The sequence below is a fragment of the Xyrauchen texanus genome, chromosome 47 (genome assembly GCF_025860055.1).
Source record: "Xyrauchen texanus isolate HMW12.3.18 chromosome 47, RBS_HiC_50CHRs, whole genome shotgun sequence".
Classification (NCBI taxonomy): domain Eukaryota; kingdom Metazoa; phylum Chordata; class Actinopteri; order Cypriniformes; family Catostomidae; genus Xyrauchen; species Xyrauchen texanus.
The window spans coordinates 26,985,950-27,004,629 of NC_068322.1; the positions used below are offsets into that span (position 1 = coordinate 26,985,950).

At 38.0% G+C, this 18,680-nt stretch overlaps 1 protein-coding gene across 2 annotated transcripts in view; it reads left to right on the forward strand.

The window, feature by feature from the left end:
• Nucleotides 1–18,680, forward strand: part of LOC127639252 (uncharacterized protein KIAA0930 homolog) — a 67,662-nt gene that overhangs the window by 42,091 nt on the left and 6,891 nt on the right. The window contains exons 1-7 of one of the 2 annotated variants that reach the window (XM_052121167.1): nucleotides 2,338–2,596; nucleotides 13,742–13,890; nucleotides 14,112–14,216; nucleotides 14,662–14,739; nucleotides 15,380–15,481; nucleotides 17,309–17,449; nucleotides 17,549–17,737. In XM_052121167.1, the coding sequence (XP_051977127.1) occupies nucleotides 2,485–2,596; nucleotides 13,742–13,890; nucleotides 14,112–14,216; nucleotides 14,662–14,739; nucleotides 15,380–15,481; nucleotides 17,309–17,449; nucleotides 17,549–17,737 (876 nt within the window). In that variant the 5' untranslated portion in view covers nucleotides 2,338–2,484. Of the gene's footprint in view, nucleotides 1–2,337; nucleotides 2,597–13,741; nucleotides 13,891–14,111; nucleotides 14,217–14,661; nucleotides 14,740–15,379; nucleotides 15,482–17,308; nucleotides 17,450–17,548; nucleotides 17,738–18,680 lie in introns of those variants that run through there. The other variant, XM_052121166.1, reaches the window with a different exon arrangement.

An 18,680-nucleotide genomic window follows, 5' to 3' on the forward strand; every position in this document is an offset into this window, starting at 1 on the left:
GACGGGCGCTTGACCATGTTGTGAAAGTTGTCCCCTGTCCTCCTGTACTGAATGACACTGGTTTGATGTCTCTGTCTCCCTGATGGACAAAGCTATTATAAAATGAATACCCTTTTCTACAAGAAAGGGCAAAAAAGGCTGTGAAAGATCCTCACTGAAGCCTTCTATCGAACTGCACTGGTCTCATGTCAACGGGCCCTTTAAAATAAAAAAGCTATTACAAAAACACACCCTCTGCGTTATAGTTAGAAACGAAGAAAAAGTGCACTTTCCACACGGTCCCTTAACTCGCATTTCTGTCAAGAGCGAGCTTTCCCGGCGTAATTAACATTGCGGCGGCTTTTGTAGGGCAGTGCTTATTATATAGAACGAAAATACTGAAGATTAAACTTGTGCAACATTGTTAGCTTTGCCTTTTTAGCAGCAATACGGTTTATTTATTTTTTTTGGGGGGGGGTTTAGTAATTTTGGAGGTATTGGCATTTTCCGGTGAATGTGTGGGGAATATCGAAAACAAAACTAACTTTACTCCGCTCAGCAGCGTAGGGTTGCACCAGTTGTGAGTAAGGTCTCACTTAAGTTGAGATGTAAAGTTCACACTAAGGGCTTAGTAACTACTAGTGTGTGTTTGTAACTAAGTCGGTGCTTACTTTGGTTGCACCACCTGTTCTTAATGGAATACTTAACTAGTAGGTTGTAAGCTCTCTGTAAAGTAATGCGTATGGTCGCATAAAATTACGTTTACCTGTATTGATCCAATCAGACGAGGCGTCAGCCAATTTTGCCAGGAATTCAGCACCGAATGTATTTTGAAATGCTGACTAACAAATATGAAACCGGACAATAGCCTATGTAAACCCCTGTAATCATAAGTTGCCTTATTTCATTGTGCTTTGGCTTTAGCCTTTAAAAATAGACATAGGTCTTAAAAATAATCTAGCCTATAGAATAAGTTTCTTTGCTGTCGGTAGCCTATGGGCTACTCCGTTTCTTCCTCTCTGTTGAATATGCAGCAGGTTGGGGAGGAGTTGACATCAACTAACGTTACTTAGTCAGCAGTTAGCAGGAAAGACAACAACAATGAAGCAAATGAGGCTTTGGGGATATTTCCGAAAGAAGTCAGTGGGAAGCCAGGAACACTAGTTTTATCACACTGCACTTGTAACGAGAACCAGCTGGTAGATAGCTGTGCAGTGTGTAAACTTCACTCTCCTAACCTCAAGGGGTGCACTAGCGACTGACGCTAAAGGCTGTAGCCTTTAGCCTCCTTGTTATCGCATACGCCTCTCACGCTGGTTCGACTCCCGTTCGGAGTGTACTTTTCTTGTTTATCAGGTGTTGTTTTCTCTAAGGATAACCAATAAGCATTAGCATAAAATGTATGTGTGACTTGTTTTGTGATATTAGTTTGTAGTAAATATACAATTTTATTTGATTAAATGGTTTCGTAGAGTGTAGCAAAGATGAGCTACAGACTGAGGAGCCAGCAGCTGTGCCAGAATCAGGCATGGAAACTGGTAAAAATGAATCAGTCACTTTACTTTAGAGAAAGTTAAAAGTGAAGGAAAGCTCCTAATGATCCTAATGAAAGGATTTTGACAGATGAACATTGAGAATTATATACAGTTCGATGCCATGGTGTTCTTATAATACATCATTTTGACTGTCAAAAAAAAGAAATTATTTATATTAAATATATAGATTTTTTTTTTACCTCACTTTACTCACTATAATATAACTCTTTTGTAATGACTTTATGGTAATATACATGAAAATTCAAGAATCATGATAGATATTAGGGCAATCCCACTGATCTGCTCTTCCCAATTAGTCTACAATTTGAAATATGTAGCCTTTGAATGAAGTGTGTAACATTGCAAATCAGCTTCAAACAACTAATTCATTAAGTTATGTGCTGTATCTGTTCTTTTGCATCACAGATGATTCAGGGAGGACAGAGAATGAGTTAGTCGAGGATAGTACTAGAGTGGAAGAATTAGGAACTGTAGAAACAGGCCCAGCCAGAGCAAAACTCAAAGAATACCCTCTCACCAGCTTTGGACTACAGAGAAGTGGTTGCTAGTGTGAAAATAAAATTGTCTGGGCTAAGCCCCGGATGTCCTTCAATGCTGGAAATGCCTCTGGATCCAATAAACACCCTTCAAATTTATACACAGAAATGTTAAAAAGCTGTGAACTTCAGTTTGAACTTGTTACAGTTGATGTTCAAACCTTCGCAACTAAAAAACACGGAAGGGGCGGAGCGTTTAAATGTATCTATTGATACGGCCCCTTTAAAAGGCCTATGGAGTGACGTCACCAGCAGCGCACGGGGTGTTCCCGACGCGTTTCCAGCTGACGGAAGTGAAGAGTACTTGTGTTGTTGTATTGAGCTTGACTGTGTTAAAATGCTTGGATCACAATTGTGAGATTAGTGGAAGTATGACTGCGCTCTGATCGTGTCATGACATCCGCGCGCTTACTATGGCCGCTTTACCGGGTCCCGCCGAACCGGATCAGTCGCTGCAGCACATGCTGAAAGCCATCGTCGACGAGCGGAACCGCCTGAACACCAGACAGGACCTGAGCGGATTGGGTCAGTGCATCTGCCACATTACACCAGAAGCGGAGGGCCGTCAAATGAATAGACGAGTAGAGGACCATGGGCTTTAATGCCATACACATCATCATAATATGAATGTATGAATAGGATCAAACGCGAATAGAGTCCGTGATCAGCTGCTATTGTTTCCTCTGAAGCGCCTTTATGACATCATAATGCATGAGGCGCGCCGCCGCTCTCTCTCCCTCTCTCGTGGGTGTGACGTCATTGTGCTGTATTCTCACTTCAGAGTTAGAATGTATCTCTGTCTGTCTGTCTGTCTGTCTGTACGTCTATCTATCTGTTAACGATCAATTACAAGTAGAGTAAAAACCTGTTGAAAATGACATCACATATTTACAGATCTCATGAATATAGCACCAAAGTACAATACTGATTATATTGACTAAATCTATTTCTTTTTAAATAACAATGCAAGGCCTCTTACTCTGTTACACACACACACAATGACTCAAACAGTAAAATAACACATGAAGGAAATTTCCTTAGCAGGCGTAACAAAATGCCACTTCTGTTTTCATGTGCAAGGTTTGTGGCGTACCGGTTGTATATCACCAGCAGAAATGATATTAATATTGCTTTAATTCTTTTGGCTTGAGTCTTTGTCAGTCTATTAATCAAAGGTCTGGCAAGGAATTTAATGAACTTTTTGGCCTTGTTATGTCTTGGAGCTGTGCTGTCAGGGCTCTGGACAGTAAGAGGCCCTGGGCAAAGTTTATGTTGGAGAAAGAGCATTGGATGAATTGGCCATTTAATCTCAACCTGCAATTGCATCCAATGATTTACCAACGGTGAAGAGGTTCTTTATTATATACTTACATTTGTACTTATGCAGCATTTCTACAACACATATAAACCTTTTCCAAACTAAAAGTATTAAATCATCAACAGTGCAGGATAGCACGTGAAGTACCAAAAGTAAAGTGTTATAGTACTGCCTTCTGATGGACCATGGTGTTGTCACAGCAGGCTACTTTTCTGAAAGGTCATTTTGAAAAAATGTACAGTGGGTACGGAAAGTATTCAGACCCCCTTAAATTTAAAATCATTTAAGTTCATTTTTTCCCTCATTATTGGACACACAGCACCCCATATTGACAGAAAAACACAGAATTGTTGACATTTTTGCACATTTATTAAAAAAGAAAAACTGAAATATCACATGGTCCTAAGTATTCAGACCCTTTGTTCAGTATTTAGTAGAAGCACCCTTTTGATCTAATACAGCCAAAAAAATGGGAAAGATGCAACAAGTTTTTCACATCTGGATTTGGGTATCCTCTGCCATTCCTCCTTGCAGATCCTCTCCAGTTCTGTCAGGTTGGATGGTAAACGCTGGTGGACAGCCATTTTCAGGTCTCTCCAGAGATGCTCAATTGGGTTTAAGTCAGGGCTCTGGCTGGGCCATTCAAGAACAGTCACGGAGTTGTTGTGAAGCCACTCCTTCGTTATTTTAGCGGTGTGCTTAGGGTCATTGTCTTGTTGGAAGGTGAACCTTCGCCCAGTCTGAGGTCCAGAGCACTCTGGAGAAGGTTTTCGCCCAGGATATCCCTGTACTTGGCCGCATTCATCTTTCCCTCGATTGCAACCAGTCGTCCTGTCCCTGCAGCTGAAAAACACCCCCACAGCATGATGCTGCCACCACCATGCTTCACTGTTGAGACTGTATTGGACAGATGATGAACAGTGCCTGCTTTTCTCCACACACCGCTTAGAATTAAGGCCAAAAAGTTCTATCTTGGTCTCATCAGACCAGATAATCTTATTTATCACCATCTTGGAGTCCTTCAGGTGTTTTTTAGCAAACTCCATGCGGGCTTTCATGTGTCTTGCACTGAGGAGAGGCTTCCGTCGGGCCACTCTGCCATAAAGCCCCGACTGGTGGATGCTGCAGTGATGGTTGACTTACTACAACTTTCTCCCATCTCCCGACTGCATCTCTGGAGCTCAGCCACAGTGACCTTTGGGTTCTTCTTTACCTCTCTCACCAAGGCTCTTCTCCCCCGATAGCTCAGTTTGGCCGGACGGCCAGCTCTAGGAAGGGTTCTGGTCGTCCCAAACGTCTTCCATTTAAGGATTATGGAGGCTACTGTGCTCTTATGAACCTTAAGGGCAGCAGAATTTTTTTTGTAACCATGGCCAGATCTGTGCATTGCCACAATTCTGTCTCTGAGCTCTTCAGGCAGTTCCTTTGACCTCATGATTCTCATTTGCTCTGACATGCACTGTGAGCTGTAAGGTCTTATATAGACAGGTGTGTGGCTTTCCTAATCAAGTCCAATCAGTATAATCAAACACAGCTGGACTCAATTGAAGGTGTAGAACCATCTCAAGGATGATCAGAAGAAATGGACGGCACCTGAGTTAAATATATGAGTGTCACAGCAAAGGGTCTGAATACTTAGGACCATGTGATATTTCAGTTTTTCTTTTTTAATAAATGTGCAAAAATGTCAACAATTCTGTGTTTTTCTGTCAATATGGGGTGCTGTGTGTCCAATAATGAGGGAAAAAAATGAACTTAAATGATTTTAGCAAATGGCTGCAATATAACAAAGAGTGAAAAATGTAAGGGGGTCTGAATACTTTCCGTACCCACTGTAACTCCTGCTTGTTATGTAAGTCTTTTAGAGATGCTTTATAGTCCATACATTAATGCTACACTGTAGTACTCAAGAAAATGTTATTAAACAAATAAATAAAAAATGCTGTTCCTAGTCACCAGAATTGAACGTTTTTGTTACTTTTTTGCAAGAAAGATGCCCCTGAACCCATTAGAGTTAAGGCTTCCCTATTTGACTTTATACAGTACCTCTGTTCCTAGAAACATGGCTGTTATATTGAGTGACAGATAGCAGTGGCGTAGAGATTTTGTTCTAATCAACGTGTTCAAACAGTTACATTTTCATGTCAGTGCCTAGTTTAATTGACACATATTTAATGATCCTAGCTCAGTTCCACCTGTAAATGATCTGGCACCCCAATAGCACCAGCATTCAGATTGATTTGGCAGTTTTAGTTTGGAGTAACTGATGTTGCAGTAAGTGTGATAGTTAGGTCTATGACATGCTTGTACATTGTCACTGATTACATACATTTCAAGAATTTCAAATGAATATTGTCACTGATTACATGTTTCTAAAGTATTCTTTTCAAAAATCATTTGTAATGGTAGTGCACGCTTATCTAGTAAAATTATATTTGTCATAGTATCAATTTACTGGTGAAATCAGACATTACATTTGGCACTATCAGGACTCTTATTGTTATACATTATATTCAGTATTATATACAGTTTAACATAGTACAATAATCTGCAAACGCAGTGCAGATTCACACTTGTGCGGAAACGTCTCATCCTGGTGCTCATTGTATTACATACGCTTGCATGATGAGAAACAATTCAAATGATTTTTAAAAACCGGCACACATGACCATGACATCCATGAAAGCTGCACGATTGTCTACATGGAAACATTGAAAGCACAGTATGATGTTGCACGATTTTAAACGAAATGATGGCGCTCCCTTTCTCCATTGCGATCGGTTCGATGGAGGCGGATGCGCGGGCACATTTGCTCAGTGAATTTTAACAGAGACTCGCATGTGGTAAAACAAACAGTCTTGTGAAATACCCAGAAATACATGCCTGATTTTGTATTCGTAACATGTATACATTATAAAATATAGAAAATGGCAGTAAAATGTAAGTGATGCACGGGAGAGAAACAACAATGAAGTGCATCGCACAGCACATGCCCTCCATTAAACTGTATGCTTACTGTGTGCTTTGAAGTGTTTATTATGTGCTCTTGTTCGCTGGACATCTTGGGTCCTGTTTTATCCTCTTCAATTTGTCTCCGTCATTTTTCAAACTAGTTTCCTGAGACACATTTTCAGTGGGCTGTAAAGTGACGTCACTGGCGGAGCATGTAGTTATTGATAATGAAATTCTTTGCCTCTTTCTGTAAGATGTTATATTAGCTGAGGTGGCAACACTGAAGTGCCAGGAAGTTGTTGGTGGCGTAACATCCTTAATAACAAAGGAAAGAAAAGTTTCCCTTTCGTTTTCATTTATGTGTATTTGCTGATGTGTTTTCGTCCGAAATTGTGAACAGAAAATCGTCATTTTATAATCTGTTAACAGAAACACCCACATGGAGGAAAAGCGTTGTTTACGTTGGAGTGGTGGTGGCGTAGTGGCTAAAGCACAGGGCTGTTAATCAGAAGGTTGCTGGTTCGAACCCCACAGCCACCACCATTGTGTGCTTGAGCAAGGCACTTAACTCCAGGTTGCTCCGTGGGGATTGTCCCTGTAATAAGGGCTCTGTAAGTCACTTTGGATAAAAGCGTCTGCCAAATGCATAAATGTAAATGTTGAACATTAAAGTCCACATCCACAGAAGTGAAGCGATCATTGTAAAGAGCGCATTAATAAAGAGTATTTTTCAGTCATGTGAGTTAGTCAAGCTCCAATATGACATTAAAAAAGCAACATTAAATGGGTCATGTGGAATCAAATTTTCCTTGATCTTTTGATAAAGAAGTTCATTGCACAACCCCTATTCCGCTCAAAAACAAAATGAGTGATTCATAAATTCGATTCACCTTGTGCTATATTGAAAGCACAACAAAAACACATTATTAGATGTTTATTTATTTAGTAATTTATTGAAAATGTTCACATTTCAAATCAGATGATTGCAACAAGCTCCAAAAATGTTTGAGTGTTTAGCACTGTGGAACATCACCATTTCTTCTAATAACACTTATTATGCATTTGGGCACTGAAGACACAAGTTTGTTAAGTCTAAAAAGTGGAATTTCCCCCCATTCATCCATTATACAGGTCTTCAGCTGCACAATTGTATGGGGGTCTTTGTTGCCGCATTGCTTCATAATGCGCCACACATTCTCAATTGGAGATGATCAGGACTGCAGACAGGTCAATCTAGCACCCGCACTCTCTGTTTACACAGACATGCACTTGTACACCTGACAATATGTGGTGTGACATTTCAGCCAAGAATTTTCAGTGTTTTAACAAATAGTGGTCAGTTTATCAGGATATGCTTTGATGTTAACAAGCAAGTAAACATCCCCTTATGACCTTCAGAATGAACCGGCTAGCAGTCTCCCTTAACAGTGCAATGGAATCTAATAGGACACATTTGATTCGATTCTGACTCACAAGCTCTTGATTTGATTCGATTCCAATTTAATTTGTTTTGATTCCAATTAATTAAAATATATAAAGGTATATTTCAGTGATGAAGTCCATTTTTCTTATTTGTTAAATCTCAATAACATATTCGATACTATACAAAATACTGACTAATTTGAGTGAACATCATTTCGAGCAATTATTCAAAACAAGTAAACAGTCAATAATAACAAATGTAAAAAATAGAATAAAAATGCAAATTAAGAAAACAGTGCTTTAAGTTCTTAACCGTAAGTCTATAAAGTATTTAATGAAACATTCAGGAATTGAAAAAGTAAAGCTCCCAAAGTGGTTTTCATATTATTATTATTATTATTGTTATTATTATTATTATTATTATTGTTGTTGTTGTTTACTGATTTACGTCTGATATTTTAATACAAATAAGTTTTTTATTTTTTGGTCACACTGTTTCCATTCACTGTAGACATAAAGAAGTGTTTACATTAATACCTAACCAAGGCGGGAATTTTAGGTGAGTGTCTGCATTGCCGAGAGCACTTAGAGCAGGGGTCCCCAATACGTCTATCGCGATCTACCAGTCGATCGCAAAGGCAATGCTGGTAGATCGCACAAAATGTACTTTCGTTAAGTTAGAATAAAAATAAATATAATGTCTTTCCTTCTTTTAGTTTCTGATTGACTTGCACTTGACGAGTAAATATTGACCAGACGAGTTTTTGTTTATTCAGTTGCCATGACAACTAGGTTTGTGCATACACGCCTTCCAAGGACTTCTGAGAACAGAGCACGAAATTACGATGCTACTGCCCGGATTAGGCAAAACTGTCTGATTCCATTCAGTGCAAGTCATCAGAATAAGGTAAATGCCCTGACTATTGTAATCTATTGTGCTGTAGGTGTTTTGGGTTTAGTGTTAAAACTGAATGATATCAACATTGAACATTATTATATATTTGTTTATTAATTAGAAGATGAATTCCATGTAGGGATACATGCAGTAGTCCCAACCAACTGTGTTTTTTTAGTTGGTAGATCTTATGGAGTTGGTCATTTAAAAGTAGATCATCACACAAAAAAGTGTGGGCACCCCTGACTTAGAGGATAAAAAAGGATCTTATGCTATTAAGAATCGGTATGCGGATTATTCAGATGAAGATTGTGATTAATCGATTAATCTAGATTAATAGATAGATTAATCTAATCCTTTTTTAATACCCAGTCTTGTTATCTAATTTCAGATTCATCTGCCAGTTGCAAACAGAGCTCAGTGCCATGTCATGTTTTTGAAATGTAAAAATTATTTTTGATGCTATACATTATCTGTGTTTTCTTAATGACGCGAGTCACATTGACGGCCTAGACTTTAATGCCAATGGGGTTTTTTAATCTTATACATTTGTCCCCAATGAGACTTAACCCCTGCTTTCATTTTTTCAGTTTATTGGGATCTAGTTCTTATCAAGGATGATTCATATATAAGAAAGTATTGTAGGCCGTATCCGACACATTTTGAGTGACTTGTTCTGATTTATTTTGAATCTAAATATTTCAGTTCACCTCATTCAATCCAAATGACATAGTAGGAAGTTATTTTAGCCATTTTCCATTAGAGCAACATCTTCAACACTTTCATAGGTGATATTCAATGGTACAATGTCTTTGTACTCCACAGTCTCTCTTGTCATCTGTTTTTGATCTTTTGACCATTTGAAATATTTCAGTATCTGTGTGACAGCCCATCACTGAAATACTGAATGTTATGTTGAATCTCTAGTGTTAAAGGAGTAGTTCACCCTAAAATATGCATGTCATTCTAAACCTGTATGACTTTCTGTCATCTGTGGAGCACAAAAGGTGAATTTGAAGAATATTTTCCTTATATTTGGGTCTGTTCCAGAGCTGTCAAGAAGACTTGGAATATAGTTGCGGATGCTTACGGTAGATATTAGGATTTATAACTTTAACGATCTAGCGCCGTGTTCCTCATTCTAAATGGGGATGTGATAGATGTGTCATATGATCATTCCTCTTTTTAATTCCTTTAGAACAATGGAAGTAAAAGACAATGCTTGGATCCACTAAAGCACTAAAGAAATCATACAACGAGAAAGAATCAACATTTTCTGTTTTTAGGTTTGAAGCACATTTCAGGGCTAAAAATCCTTTAATGCGACTATAATTTAAAATCTAGTCGCCATTGGCAACAGTTGGGGTGTGTGTTTGTTCATATACGGTTTCATCAGATATCATCTTGTGAGTTACACACATATACATCTATAGAGCGTGCACCAGTGTGTCAGGCGCTCCTTTTCACCCGTTCTGGTGTGATGACGAGCTCGCTGCACTGTACGCAACAACAACAAACCCAGCACAAGAGAGTCGTCACCAAATTATTCTTTTGAACCGGAATCATCCGAAAAGAACTGAGGATTTTAACTCAGGAGCTCAGGTTAGCAGTTTTAATCTCATTCATTTTCGCAGCGAATCAGCCGTCAGTGAGCTCACAACGGACAGTGCAGACATTTCAAAATAATGGGTTATGTGCTGTCTTCTGTTTTCTATCTTGTTTCTGAACAGCAATCTAAATCGAGCAATTCTGTGATTTGGCAACTAAAAACAGCCATTTAGCTCCTTAATCTTTCAGTTTAGGAGCCAATGACTCCTTAGTACATTTCTTTAGTCTGGAGCCCTGACAGTTTATGTGTTTATTAGTCATGGACTAATGGAAATAAGGATATAAGTACTGTATGTTTGTACAGTATCCTGCTAGATCCGTGTTTTGCTACATATTATGTCTTCTGTGTCTAGAGGTCTGCAACCCGACTGGGGCCTGACTGGACCTGAGAAACTGCTGGGATTCGGGCACACTCTCTCACTCACAGAAACATGAATGGACGAGTTAGGGGCATTCGCACCAAACGAGTTTTTGCGTTTTCTTTCTGCTCTTGCTCTGCCCATTGTTTTCATATGTAAACACGTGCTTGTCGGATATATTTGACCGTTGCACCGCATATCTTGCAGGACCTTTGCATTTTTTTCAAGTTAAAAAGAACTCCAAGTTGCATGTCGAGACATTTGCGTTCTGTTTCATATGTCGCTTGCATTTGTAGCTTGTTTTTAGCGCAGGTGTCACAAAAATGTGACATCCTGAAGAAGTTCAGGCTGCTACGAGGACTTCACGTGATTGTTACATTGTTTTACATGATTCCAGATTGTTCTACGCCAAGCAAAGTTTCTGCACTTGATAAACGGTAAGGATGTTTCTTCCCTTGTGCTCTGTTGTGAACTGTGAATGTTTACTTTACTGTTACGAATGCTGCCTGCGATGCTCACATAACATAAAGCCTATTGCAACAATACTTGCTTCCAGAAGAAATTCGAAAGAGAGCGACTGGGTTCAGGTCGGGTTAAGGCTTAAAATTGGAGGGTGCTGTTCTGGTCGGGTCACACAGTCTTGTGTACGGTTCTGGTTTCAAATGTAGGGCCTGTGCAGACATCTAATCTCCACAGCCCTGTCAGTATAGCTTTAACTCATACTGGATATAATTTGACATTTATGAATATTATTAAAGTAATTAAAAAAAAAAAGCTGATCAGTTCACATCTCCAGGCAGTCATTTCAAGTAAATTTCAAGTGGCTCCACCCACTTGAATGGAGAAAGACTGAGATGTAGAAAAGTACTTGTTAGGATTATGCTTCAATGACAAACAGAAAATCTGTCATTGTCATTTTTGCTTCTTCAGCTACAGCATTACAATTTCTCAAAAGACGTTTTCTACTAGTGGTCGATATCCTCTTTACAAAGTCTCTGAATTTATTAAATGTAAATTCAATACATAGATTGTAAAACACTTGTTACAATTTACTGTTATATTATATTGAAGTGTTGTCACAATACAAAAATTTCAGCAGTACTGACCGTTATCATTGAAATTTCATGGTTCTCGATACCAATTTCAAATCATCTGCAAAAATATGCTGATATGGCAGCCTGATCTCAGCCAAAAGAATGTCAAATGGTGTTGTATTCAGAAGAGTTTTTAAAACACCTCCCTAACCTAAAACGTTTAACTGAACCTAAACAATATGAGATATTTCAAAAAGACATCCTTACCAAATCAATGCCTAAATCTAACCAATAGTGTTTCAAAACGCAGAAGCGAAACGAAAAGCCCATTTTCTGAAGCAACCATATCATTTCGTGTCGTGTCACGCGTCAGTTTGAATTCATGCTACATTTGATATAAGTCCAATGCCCAAATCAGATGAGCTTCTGCGCAAGCTATATGCTATGTGTTGGAATAAGTGTATATATGTCTGTAATACAAGCATTAACTGTATTGTTTTTCAAAAGTTGCATTCGAGTAAAAGTGTGCTGATATTATAAAATAGCAGGTTCTGAGTAATTAAGAGAAAAAATAAGTATTTATAAAGTCATGATATGTTGAATTATGCATGCTTAAGTGTTTTTAAGTAGGGCCCCTCTGAAATCAGTTTTATTTTTTCCCAAATTCTCTTTTATTTGATGATTTCATCATCAATATGGTGTCTCATCAGATGAATTATTAAAACTTTAACAAGTGACAATAGAACAATTACCTTTCAACATAACATTGCAACAAACTTTACTCCGTACAACAGAACTCTTGCTTGTTATATATTGCTTAATTTTTTATTATTAATTATTATTAGCTTTGTTCTTATTTTTATCATTATTATTATTATTATTATTAATAATAATATTACTAAAGTAAATATTACATTTTACTATACAGTTGTAATATATTTCTGGTCTCTAGCTTTTATTTTGATGTGTTTTTGAGGGAAGCTTCACTTCTTTAGATAAACATTTTGCTACATGGTCCAGTGTGATCGTTAAAGTGCAAATGTTGTGATAAACATAAATGTAATTAATTTAGTGGATTAAATTCAATTTACATGGATTAGTGCTCTGCTTTGTCATCTCATACAATGAAATGATTCTCAATGTTTGCTTCACACAGCTCATCCACACTAAGATTGCAGCCTTTCACTAGAACATATCACCATTTTGATTTGATTCATTGTGCATTGTAGTGTAACAGGAGTAACAGAGCACACCCTTAAATAAGAGGTGAGCATTTTAAAGCTGTCGTGTGTCAGTTAGACAGCACATTGGGACCATATAGTCGGATCTCAGTACTACCAGTAGTGCAGAAACACCAGTATCATGACGTCTTTTGTTTTGGGACTGAAGACATCACTAGTATTGAAGGATCAAAATAGAACAGTCAAACTAATCTAAACGTCAGTTATACTTCCTGGTTTTACATTCGATATCTGCAAACCAAAACCAGACGTGATTAAAGCCACATTTGGGTCACTATGCAGCAAATGTCATTTTAGATGCTTTAAATAGCTTTCTCAGGAATAAATATGTTTTTTAGTACTCTGAAAGGGATATTCCAAGAAATAACTACATAAACAATGCATCTCATATCATCTGGACACTTCCATCATTCACAATGCATTTGTGCATATTCAGGAGTAACAGATATTATTCTTCAGTATATAATGTAGGGTGGCATTTTTATCCACTGGAATTTGATCTTATTGGTTACTATTCAGTTTTCCCTGCCTGCATCTCCTGGTCTATCAGCAGAAATGTCATTGCAGAAGCGTTGTTGCAGTTTGCTGAAGAAATTGAACTTTATTTCTTGTTTAGGTGAACGTGCACTGATGATGTGCGATGATCATGCTCAATAAAACCAGAGACATCTTTTAAGGCTACATGGGGCAATTTTTTCATGGTGTTGTTAAATACTGAACTTTTGTTCATATTGATTTTGTGATGTGTAATCTTATTTTTAAGCTTTGGTTTTACTCTATGTGAACTCTTCAGGACACTTCAGATGAAACTTCAACTAAGTTCTGTTTTTTTGTTTTTTAGGATGCTTTAAGGATGACCGTATAGTGTTCTGGACGTGGATGTTCTCCACATACTTTATGGAGAAATGGGCGCCGCGTCAGGATGATATGCTCTTCTATGTGAGACGCAAGCTTTCGTATGTTAGTGCCGACAACACAGAAGGAAAGAAGGTATGATGAACCTGATAAGTGCCATTTACAAAAGTGAACTGTTGAGTATGGTGTCAGTGGCTCACAGGGTTTTTCTCTGGTGATGGCTGGTGTACGTCATGGGCAAAGTTGGTCCCACAGGTTTTCAGTGGGGTTCAGGAATATACTTGAGTTACGACATGGCAAAAGACATGGATAAAGGAAAAACATCCAAAATGGTGCTTTGAATTTTGTTTGTTTAGGTGGAGGTCGAAGTTTACAGAAGAGACTCGAAAAAGCTGCCTGGACTGGGTGATCCTGATATTGACTGGGAGGAGAGTGTGTATCTCAACCTCATCCTGCAGAAAGTAACTTCAACTTTAATGAGCATGTTCAAGAGATTTACATGTACATTGCAAACACCGTTAATTCTTCTGAGCTATTTTTATTACAAATGATTTTGGTCATCTTTTCAAAAAGAATTGGATAAATCCTATTGTTATTTTTCCTGTAAAAATATCTAAAAGTCCTTCAAACAAGAGAAATGTACTTGAGAATGTTAACAACGGATCTTGAAAATAAGAGCATTTTGTTGTTTGTTTATGCTTAAAACTAGAAAAAATGCACAAGTATTCTCTAAAATAAACACCTTTATATCTTATGCAGATTTGATTCTGAAGTAAATCATGTTTTAAGGATTTTAGGATTTTTATTTTTTTCCAGAAAGCAAATACAAAGACTCTGATCTTCCCATATCATTGAAGTTTCATCATATGTTTGGAGATGTAGTGTTGATGAAGTCTTTTCTCACAGCTGGACTATGTGGTCACATGTGCAGTTTGCACACGCTCCGATGCAGGAGACATTCACATCCACAAGAAGAAATCACAGGTAACAGAACAGTTCCCATTTATCCCACCGTTGCACAAGAAAGAGAATTGTGCACACTCATTGGAATTCATGTCCAGTTTGAATATTAAATGGATAATTTACCCCATTAATTCTTCTGTGGGACACAAAAGGAGATGTTTTAGGAACTGACATCCTCAGTCAACGTTCACGTTCATTGTATGGAAAATAAACAATGAAAGTGAATAGAGACTGAGGCTGCATAGAAAGAGTAACAGAATTTTCATTTTTGGGTCAACTATCCCTTTAATATTTTATTTTAATGAGTCCGGGGCGGCTGTGGCTCAGGTGGTAGAGCGGGTCGGCCACTAATCGCAGGGTTGGTGGTTCGATTCCCGGCCCACATGACTCCACATGCCGATATGTCCTTGGGTAAGATACTGAACCCCAAGTTGCTCCCAATGGCAGGCTAGCGCCTTACATGGCAGCTCTGCCGCCATTGGCGTGTGAGTGAGACGCAGTGTAAAGCGGTTTGAATACCGCTAAGGTTAAAAAGTGCTATATAAGTGCAGACCATTTACCATTTAACTTGGCTAATTCAGAAACTGTGTGTATGTCAACTGTGGTTCATCTAATCAGATTTTAGATCCGTATGTAGCCGTGTTGACGCTTTATTTTTCAGCAAGTTTTTGCTTCTCCAAGCAAACACCCCATGGACAGCAAAGGTGAAGAGTCCAAAATGAGCTACCCAAACATATTCTTCATGATCGACAACTTCGAGGAGGTAAGCTTCATATCACATTGAGCAATGATTCAGTGATGGAGTACCTGCATGTCATATTGTTTGATTCCTCAACGTCTGTGTAATGCAGTATCATGAGGTTCATTAAAGGAGAGCTGTACTGTATGAGTCACACAAGAACATTTTTATCTCCTGCCCAGATTTCTGTTCCCTTGCAATAGGAAATGAAGTGCATCTATGTTTGAAGTGAAAGGTCAGCATTGGTTATATATTTCTACGGTTTGTACAGACAGGTTGGACGGGTTTATGTGCTTTTGCTTTTATTGTTTCTACACAAGTGCATTTTTCAGAATAATTACACAAGCACAGATTAAAGCTGGCCATACAACTAATGTTTTAGTTTTTTTTTTTTTTTCATTTTCCAACCTCATTTTGGCCCATATTTTATTTTCCTGCTGTATCTTTAAGAGAATGCTATTTGTGAATGACCTATAACTGGCCATCTTTCTCTAACCCCTACAATCAAATCCTACTCTGTGCGTACAAGACCTCTGTTATTATTTGTTTACCTCTGTAAATGAGAGTAGTTCACACTATTGTTCATCAGGGATGGTCAACTGAGCTGAATTCTGAAAAGGTGTTGGTAAAATGTGGATGGTCATTTGTTACAAGGAAGGTTCACCCAGTAAATCATCATTTACTCCCCCTCATGTCATCCCAGATGTGTATGGCTTTCTTTCTTCTGCAGAACACAAATGAAGATTTTTAGAAGAATTTCTCTGATCTTTAGGTCCATACAATGCAAGTGAATGGTTGATATGACCTTTGAAGCTCCAAAAATCACATAAACGAAACATAAAAGTAATCCATAACACTCCAATGGCTTCTGAAGCAACATAATAGATGTGGGTGAGAAACAGATCAATATTTAAGTCCATTTTTTACTCTAAATCTCCACTTTAACTTTCACTTTCAGATGTGAAAATGAAACTAAACAGGCACCACTTGTGACTTTCAGATGTAAAAGTGAAAGTTAACGTTGAGTTTAGAGTAAAGAAAAGGGACTTTTGGAAGTCCTCAATTGCCAAAATTGATGTTTTTGGAAGGGAATTTTGATCTGTTTCTCCCCCACACCTATCATATCACTTCTGAAGACATATATTTAAACACTGTTGTATTAATTACTTTAATGTTTCCTTTGTGATTTTTGGAGCTTCAAAGTTCTGGTCACCATTCACTTGCATTGTATGGACTTACAGAGCTGATATATTCTTCTAAAAATCTTCATTTGTGTTCTGCAGAAGAAAGAAAGCCATACACATCTGGGATGGCATGAGGGGGAGTAAATGATGAGAGAATATTCATTTCTGGTGAACTATCCCTTTAATGAGCTCATGGATGTGATGTCATAGTCATGAAAATATAAGAATGCTTTTGCAAGTTAGTTCATTGTAAAATCTAGTTTTTCATGCTATATTAATGTATTATTTTATTGGATAATTGATTAAAGAAATTGTTCACCCAAAATGGAAAATTCTGTTATAGTTTACTCACTCTTATATTGTTTCAAACCATTATGACTTTCATTTTCTGACCACATAAGGTGTTTTAACGACTACCATTGACCTCTAGTGAAAATGCATCTGTTTGGCTTTCTTTTCTAATTCAAAACATATTTTTCAAATATTTAAATGAATTTGAGAATATCTTGGTATTTGATACGTCTCTCGTTTGATTTAATGGCAGCATGCACTCAGACTGGCATGAACAAAACCCGATGCTCCATGTTATCAAGCATGATTTGTGGATGTTTTAATGGAAATCTGACCAAATCAAAAAATGAACTGGTTGTGTGTACGTGTTTTTTAGGTATTCAGTGATATGACCGTCGGAGAAGGTGAGATGGTTTGTGTAGAGCTGGTGGCCAGTGACAAGGCCAACATGTTCCAGGGCGTGATCTTCCAAGGGTCCATCCGCTACGAAGCCCTCAAGAAAGTCTATGACAACCGGGTACGCTTCCATTACACTTCCATTTAAAACGAAAGTCCTGGGACAGCTCCAAATAACTCATTTGAGTTTATGTCATGGTGTCTGCTTGTGTCTTTTTAGGTAAGTGTGGCAGCTAAGATGGCGCAGCGCATGTCTTTTGGCTTCTACAAGTACAACAACATGGAGTTTGTGCGGATGAAAGGGCCTCAGGGCAAAGGTCATGCTGAGATGGCTGTGAGTCGAGTGCCCACTGGTGACACCTCGCCCTGCGGAACTGAAGAAGACCAAGATTCCCCCCTCCATGAGAGGGTCAGGAAAACCTATATTCTGTTCCCCATCCTTCTGTTCATTTCTTTATCAGATGTCAAGTTATAGGAAAGTGTCCGCATGATCATTTCCATTATCGCAGATGTTTACAGGTGGGCACTTGCAATGGAAGTACACAAGAATTAAACATCAAAATGTATACTACGTAACTACATTTCCATCCAAGTTTTTTTTTTTATGTGAAAAAAGGTTCAAAGCATTCAAATATTTCCAGATATAGCTGATGAAAAGCACATAATCAATACAATTGAATAAATCCTATTGTTATTTTTCCTGTAAAAAACATCTAAAAGTCCTTCAAACAAGAGAAATGTACTTGAGAAGCTACATTTAGACTTATTTCAGAGTATGTTAACAATGTATCTTGTTATAATAACTTTTAACTTCATGTCGATACTTCAAATGTTGCAAAAACTAGTTTGGAAACACATTTTGGTGAGAACAATGGCATTAATACAAAGAAAAGTGTAGTATCACATGACCGAATTTACACAAATATCTCATATCATGCACCTTTGACAAGTACCTGGAGAACAATGGATGGCCACCCTTTGTGATCGACTTAATCATGGTAGCCATCTGTCTGGGAAAGAATGGGGATGCGCGTGCCATCCAGATCACCATACACCTGTGGCACGAGGTGCGCCACTGAATAACGGTGGGCAATTTCATTGGCCTCCACTATATTTGGCAGCCTGATATAACGCAGCATAATTTTTTATTTAATAGCTGAGAATGCAGAATGTGAACCTTGATGAATGATCATTTTACTACCCTGTACTTGCTGCAGGTTGCAAGGTTTTACTGAATAATTCATGCGTTAACAAGAATATGAGTTTTACAGTTCTGCATTTAAGTCCTCTGGAATTCTTACCCATTCCATTGTAAATGTAGTACTGTAACCATGATTATTATTTATTTTTTC